Source organism: Tripterygium wilfordii, chromosome 8 (genome assembly GCF_013401445.1).
Source record: "Tripterygium wilfordii isolate XIE 37 chromosome 8, ASM1340144v1, whole genome shotgun sequence".
In the NCBI taxonomy this organism is placed as follows: domain Eukaryota; kingdom Viridiplantae; phylum Streptophyta; class Magnoliopsida; order Celastrales; family Celastraceae; genus Tripterygium; species Tripterygium wilfordii.
This window is the reverse complement of record NC_052239.1, coordinates 12,481,193-12,489,223: the sequence shown is the minus strand read 5'-3', so window position 1 is coordinate 12,489,223 and position 8,031 is coordinate 12,481,193. Positions and strand designations below refer to the sequence as shown.

Genomic DNA, 8,031 nt, shown 5'->3' with positions numbered 1-8,031 from the left:
GTCCAGTTGGTTAGGACCGATATAATTTCGGGTCGGGCCTAGGCTCGTGGGCCAAATGGTGGCCCTTATCCCCATCCCACACGCACCAAGCAATTACAGAGTCTTTGGCTCATGGGGTAGCTCCAAAGAAATTTGATGGATGTGAGAGTTAAGCCTAGGATCTCTTGGTTTTTGCAAGAGTTAATATCGTGAATGTGCAATTCATGCTTTCTTATTTGGAATAGATAATTTATCGCACACAAAGAATAGGGAATGCAAGCTCACAATTGAGTTATATGGTTAAGGGTGTAAACGGTTGGTTCGATCTATTTTTTAATATGAATTTAACCAACCGATCGATCAATTATCGGTGGTTATTTTGAAAATAAATGATTGTTCGGCTCAATTTTTCCTGTAATTTTGACATATCAAAAACAACAACAAATACAAATTCATGGCCAGCACAGATTGACGTGTTCAGTTGTCACATCCAAACAGAGCGGATTAGTAGAACCCAACTAAATTAAACCAATTAACAAAACACAGCAAACACTACAAACAACCAAAAACCATACAAGACAGAAAATTCACACACACATTTACAATTTACCCATACCATATCAAATCGGCCTGCCTTGCCTGTTTGTTTTGCTCTTTCAGTTTCTCAGTTATTATTAACACCCCCAAATCCTCGTTAGGGTTTGTTTCTACTGTTTCGTTATGATCTTTCTCCTTCTTCGATTCTCAAGATGAAATATTCGACTACGGATCTGTTCGACCCGAGAACGGAGATGGACTCCGACTTCGCTCGTAGTTCCGATGGGGATTTCGGTTTCGCTTTTAACGACAGTAATTTCTCCGACAGAGTGCTTAGGATAGAGATCATGGGCGACCCACCCGAGGGTCGGACCGATGGGGAAGGCTGCAGGAGCATGGCTGACTGGGCCAGGCACCGCAAGAGAAGGAGGGAGGATATCAGGAAGGAAGATGGTACGAATTTGTTTCTCTCTCTCTAATTTCGCCTTCTTTTTTTTTTTACTTTTTCAGTAAGTTAAGCCAAAAAAAAAAAAAAAATTTGCGCAATTTCATAATTTCATGGTGTTTTGTTTGGGAAGTTAAAAAGCTGTGCTTGTGCGTTGCCATTTGTTATGCTTAAAAAATTGAGAAGCGAAAGTGGAGTTTAAACAATTTGCTTAGGCTTAAATTTGCCTTATTTCCCTCAGTGTTTGGCAAGGGAGATATTAGTATTAATTGTTGGATTGTTGATTCAGGGATGATATATCGACTTCAGACTATCAGTTTGCAGAAAAAAATGAAGTTCTTTCTTGGTTCTGCTTGGTTGTTGAAAAACTTGAGGAATAAACAAAAAGTAGAGAAGGAAATAAAATTAAGTTGGTGTAGCTCTGTGTATTGTATATGAGCAAAAATTAACCTAGCATATTATTTTTGCCCGACTCTAGTTGATTTTTTTTAACCGTGTTTTACGCAAAGCATAGAGTGCACGAGTTTTTGTTATCATTTTTTCTTGTGATTATTTGATATGTTTCAGTTGTTTAAAATCATTATGCCCAAGGAAAATTCGAGTACAGGTGATTTGTGATGTGTCTTTTTACAAAATTGAGGGACTTTACAATAATTGATGCGGGCTGCTGATAGAAGTAAAATGATGGAAGGTGACCAATAGAAGCATCAGCTAGTACTCATGAGAGAAATTTTGCTACTGTTGTGTGAATTCTCCTACACGAGTTTCCATTTTGATAGATTTAGGGAAGTTAGCGGTCTGGAAAGTAAGTGGGGCACTGTTCTGTCTTCTTTGGCCATACTTTATTTGCATTTGTATTGTTTGAGGTATTTGAGAAAACATGGTGTTGTTTTCTGAAATGTTTCTTTGCGGCTATCTTGCATACCAAAACTATATCTTAATGGGATGATTCTCAACCCCTGCCCACTTGCCTTTAATAATATGTGAGTTGTGACTGTACCCTATAGTAGCAATACTTTTTTCTTTGTTTCTCCTCTTCTTGATGGTTTCGTTTGGTGCTTTGAAGGCACGCAGTGCTTAGGGGTTTGAGGCTTCTACTAGGATAGTGACTTGGCAGAAATTGTTGATGAAATAAGCTGGGAAGATGTAGTTTGTTCTTGGTCTGTTAACATCATTCCTTAATAAGGTTTTAGGTTTAAAATGAATTTGTAGGATAATTGGGCTTTTGAAAGAACGAAACGTAGGTTTTTTAATGAATGAAAAATAAGATCTGATCTTATCAAAGCACATGGGTACGGTGTAGTGATGTATGACATGTTTTAGTGATTATTGATTTTCAAATATTGGTAATATATCGATATGCTATGAATCTAAGAACTTGTCATGCAGGATTGAAATCTCCCACCCCACCCACCTTATTTTAGAAAAAGAAGAAAGAGTTTGTTTTATTTTTTTTCATGGTTAGTATCTGATTCAGCACATGGAAGAAATTAGTAAGAAGAAACTTTTCTATATCTTCTATGGGATTGTGACTCAGTTTAGTAGATTATGAAATAGCTTTTATTTTGGGTGCTAAAAGATTGAGGGAGAATTGTGCAAATAATTAGAGGTGTTCCTTGCCTAAGTTCTGGCCCAGGAAGTTGTGATCTTCAATCATTACCCTCATTAGCAGATTGAATGATTGTTCTCCTTGTCATTTAATCATTAGGCTTGATATAAGGTCTCCTTGAAAAATCACTCAAAAGCGGCCTACCACGGTTTGTTTGAGGTACTTATAGATTGAAGAGAATTTTGCATAGAATTATGGGCGTTCTTTGTCAAAATTCCGTGTCAGGATCATGTGATGAGATCATTGGTCTGGATGATAATCTCATCACCATGTGTGATTTGGATCAGTGCCATTTAAAATCACTTGGAAGCAGTCTAACGAGGTTGTTATATCACTCCTACTAAAACCACCAACTGCAAGTGATCTTGGGATCATCACCTGTTTCGAAACATGTCCTAAATGGTTGCTTGCTTGCTATTTGCATTTTTTTCCAACATATATGCCTTTTCTTATATCACTGTTGATGGTGGGTTGTACTTATGACGAATTCAGTTGTGGATCTTTCTGGAGGCTTTGAGGAACAGGATTTTAATGGCAACCAGCCTGATATGGATGACGGCGTGGGATCTGAAAATCAAGATGAAGAAGCAGTGGCAATGATTGAAGAGGCAGGATCAGGTATCACAACTTCTGATAAATTAAATTATAGATGAGATCTAGACCTTTCAATATATGTGCTTGAATGTGTATTTATATATGTATGGATGGATGGTAATTTCCTGTGTCAATGAAGGTTTCAGGTCATATCACTTATGTTTCACATGCTAATTTTTTTTTTATTGTAAAAAAAAAAACCCAAGCATATGCACATTCTTGGGAAGTTGTCATCCAAAGAGAAACTCATGGAACTTCATGGACAACCACATTTTCATTTGATGACTGGGATGAAATCTTACTGGACGGCTTTTTAGTAATCATTATAAGAAATTAAGAATCTCTCTGATTAGTTCCTGATGACTTTTCCGCATGCATACTTCTGTAAACTTGCTAAGTCTAGTATAAAATATGATCATGAGAACCAAGATGAGAGTTTTCTTATTACATGCTGATGAGATATGATGTCTGATGTGTGCCACTGATGGCTTTGGCCAAGCTTTCTGAGGATTATTTGCTGTATCTGATGTCATATCTATTGAAATTTAAAATCTTTTAGTAATGCATGTGTTGATAAGTATTTTACGTTTTAAAGTTTTGTATCCTTGAAAAATACTGTGCATCGCAGGCAAGAAAGGGATCTTGGTTATTAGATGATTAACTTGTAAGCCTTACCAAAAATAATATATGGCATTTGCCTATTTGGTGAATTTTTTGAGTCATATAGTCTTACTTTGAGGGGCACAATATAAGACAGCTGTGGATTAGTACTTTTGGTCAAAGGACTCTGCGTTGGTTTTGGATGATTATTTCTGAAAATCCTCTTTAATGTTTTTATGTGTGAAAAAAAAAGGAGTGTGTGGCCTAGTGGTAGCCAACTCCTTTCACTTTCACTAGGTGCAAGGTTCGATCCCCCCCACCCCAACATGTAAATGCATAGTTGGCCCTTATTAGTTATTCAAAATTCAAATAGTTTCCCTAAGATGCTTTTGTCCAATTTTTAATGACAGAAGTTTATAGTCTTCAAGAATTTAAGTTTTCAACTCTTGCTTGTTCTTTCTGTCACAATGTACTTATTTTAAACTGTTTGGCATTCTTTAAGGTGATGAAGCTGCAGATGGCAATGAGTCAACTTGGTCCATGGGGGGTTCTACAGTTGTGAGAGTTAAAACATTACACATTAGTTCACCTATTTTAGCAGCAAAGAGTCCATTTTTCTATAAGGTGAAGATTATAATTCTGTGTGGTTTACACATTTTTTGCTTTCTGATATGACCTGTTAGTGCTTCATTCCTCTTATATATTCACATTCATGCAGCTTTTCTCAAATGGGATGAGGGAGTCTGAGCAGCGGCATGTAACACTTCGAGTCAATGCTTCTGGTATATATGACCCTGTTTACTCTATCCTAGTGTATTGATGTTTTTAGTCATTGGAAATTGCTAAGCTGAGTTAAGATGGTTGACTCTGATTATCAACTGCTTCATGAATCCTGCTTATAATGAAACACTTCATCATGTTCTCTGTGTCTGGTATAACTAGATGTAGAAACCTGTACACATTACTATGCTGAACTGACTAAGATCAAACGTGATTATTGAGTGAAAGACTTATCCTGGTTTCTGTTGTAGCCCTCTGTTAATGTATATGACAATAAAGCCGAAATGTAGAAAAATGAAGTTGACTGACATTTTTCCTTGGAACAGAGGAAGCTGCCCTCATGGAGCTTCTGAATTTCATGTACAGCAATACTTTATCTACTAATAGTGCTCCAGCTTTGCTTGATGTTCTTATGGCTGCGGACAAGTTTGAGGTTGCTTCGTGCATGAGGTATTGCAGCCGACTCTTACGGGGTATGGAAATGACACCAGAATCTGCTTTGGTTTATCTAGAGCTTCCCTCTAGTGTGTTGATGGCCGAAGCTGTTCAGCCATTGACTGATGCTGCAAAGCAGTTCCTTGCAGCTCGCTACAAGGATATGACCAAGTATGTTTCTGGACTTGTATGCTCACTGAAGTTAGATTTGTCATCTTTGGTGAACTGCTTGTGAGAAGGAGGATACTAAATCACGACTTTAGGTCCAGATGCTTTTCCTCTATCTGGCATTGTCCTTGATATAAAATTGTAGATGTTGTCTTGTCTTGACATGATATGGTTGTGGAATATAATGCAACTTAAATAAGCTGTTTCATATGTCAAAAATGGCTCTGATGATGACGAGAGACAGAGAAGCTGATCATTCTTAGCTAATTTTTTTTGCAATGGTTGATGCAAGGTTATGCTCATGTTTTTTTTGAAAGCTTTTCTAAGTTTTATTATCCTTTGTCCACAGGTTCCAAGTGGAGGTGATGGCCTTACCTCTTGCTGGAATAGAGGCAATATTGGCTAGTGATGATCTTCAGGTTGCTTCAGAGGATGCTGTCTATGACTTTGTATTGAAGTGGGCCAGGACCCAGTACCCAAGTCTGGACGACCGGCGTGAAATCCTGGGCTCACGGCTTGCACGCTTTATTCGCTTTCCTTTCATGACCTGCCGAAAGCTTAAGAAGGTTTTAACCTGTAGCGACTTTGAACATGATGTTGCAACAAAGCTTGTGATTGAAGCTCTTTTTTTCAAAGCTGAGGCCCCACACCGACAACGGTTACTGACAGCAGAGGAGTCGGTTACTTTGAACCGTCGTTTTGTAGAGCGGTCCTACAAGTATCGACCTCTTAAGGTGTTGGAATTTGAACATCCTCGGCAGCAGTGTGTGGTTTACCTGGACTTAAAGCGGGAAGAGTGTGGAAACTTGTTTCCTTCAGGGCGCGTGTATTCCCAGGCATTTCACTTGGGAGGACAAGGCTTTTTCTTATCAGCTCATTGCAACATGGATCAGCAGAGCTCCTTCCATTGTTTTGGGCTTTTTTTGGGGATGCAGGAGAAAGGAGCTGTAAGTTTTACCGTGGACTATGAATTTGCAGCGAGGTCAAAGCCAAGGGAGGAGTTTGTTAGCAAATACACAGGCAACTACACTTTCACTGGGGGTAAGGCAGTAGGCTACCGAAACTTATTTGCCATCCCATGGACTTCATTTATGGCGGAGGACAGTCCTTATTTCATAAACGGAATTCTGCATCTTAGAGCCGAGCTCATCATCAGACGCTGACATATGATTCTGATATCTATCTACTCCTTTAGTTCTCATAACCTTTTTTCCTTCTCTCGACCCTAGCGGAGCAAGTCTAATAAACATGCACCATGCACTAGGCTGTTTGGGACAATAAGACATGTTCCTCTTGATCCGAGTTGAATTGTGCTTGGAACTGGCTGAAGAAAAATGTAAATGCGATTGGATACTAGAGTGGTATGAGTTTCTGAAGTATTGATGTCTAAGATTGACTTGAGAAGTAACTGATTTGATCTTTTATATGCCTGCTTAAATTGCACGACTCTTTTAGTTTCATCTAGAATTTTAGAGAGACCTTTGGTTTATATAAACTCCGTATATTTGTCTTTAATGGATTGTTGGAGCATATGTGGAGAGTTGAATTTAAATTCCATAATGTGGAGCCATACGGAACCTGGACAGGACCAGAGACCACCGATTTTAAGCACGTTGCACCGAAAGAAGTCGGAAAGGAACTGTGCCTGCAAAACTCGGGGGTGGAACTCCCAGCTAAAGTCACTACGTCACACCTTGGACGACAAGGACATTTACCTCCATGATCCACACGATCAGGCATCACCGCGACCATTGGAGGGGTCAGAGGTGCAAATTTCAAAAACAAATAAAAAAATAAAAATAAGAACAAGAAAAGTAGAAAATGAACGATTCTTTATCAAAAGGAAGATCTTCACGATAAGTAGTATTTTCTCAAATCAACAATCAATTGCACAACAATAAAAATAAATAAATTCCCGTGATTTATTATGCAACACGCGACGTGTTTAATGTAAGTGGTGGATAATCCATGTAACACTTGAATTTTTACATGCTCAAATTAACCTAAGGAGTAAAATTGAAATCTAAATTTAAGGAGTTAATTAAGCCTAATGCTAATTAGTTCTTGCATTGAGTCCATTTGGTTAAGTAGTTAGTAGTATTAGTTTTATATTTCTTTTTGGCTGCCTCCTTTTTGGGAGGCTTTTGGATATGTTGATGGTTCTGTTTGGGAGTGCTGTCAACTGCTGTGAGGTGTGGTGAGGTGCTGTGAGGTAAAAAACTGTGGTGCTGTGAGGTAAGTTGGAACGTAAAAAGTTGTTTGACGTATCATTTTTAAGACTGTGGTGCGGTGCTGTGAGGTGCGTTTGACGTATCTAAATTACGATTATATTAGATGACTAATAATATTAATATAAAATCACTTAACGTTTACCTTGTACATTAATCTAAAATAAAATAATTGACCTAATTTGATTACCTAGGACAATTCAACATATATTGTAAGCATTTGGGAGTGCTGTGAGGTGTGGTGAGGTGCTGTGAGGTAAAAAACTGTGGTGCTGTGAGGTGAGTTGGAACGCAAAAGCTGTTTGGCGTGTCACAAAAAACTGTGGTGCTGTGAGGTGCGGTGCAACTGAACGCAGTTGAAACACATTGCCAAACATGTTCGATATATTTTTTGTGTGTTGGAACGATAATATAGTGTCTACTTTAAATGCATTTTTATGTTTAAGCTCAATATTTGCTTTCATTAGGTATGTCTCTGAATTAGTTCATTAGGTATGACGTTATGTGATTTCAAGGATGAAAACAATTACTTTTCGGTTAGGTAAACAAAAAGTGTTACATGCTTATAGTTTCACTCTTATAATTTATGAACGTATTGTTAAATTTTGTCAAAGTTTGTCACATAATACTTTTTCATATGCAAATATAGGTGCCAC

The 8,031-nt window shown here is 38.0% G+C and overlaps 1 protein-coding gene across 1 annotated transcript; it reads left to right on the top strand.

Moving 5' to 3' along the window:
* The first annotated feature begins 531 nt into the window (after positions 1 to 531).
* LOC120004059 (BTB/POZ domain-containing protein POB1-like) lies at positions 532 to 6,660 on the top strand. The gene is made up of 6 exons (XM_038853283.1): positions 532 to 969; positions 3,063 to 3,188; positions 4,267 to 4,388; positions 4,483 to 4,546; positions 4,871 to 5,150; positions 5,497 to 6,660. Exons 1-6 carry the CDS (start codon positions 729 to 731, stop codon positions 6,308 to 6,310), a joined length of 1,647 nt encoding a protein of 548 aa, XP_038709211.1. The 5' UTR covers positions 532 to 728; the 3' UTR covers positions 6,311 to 6,660.
* Positions 6,661 to 8,031: the final 1,371 nt, after the last annotated feature.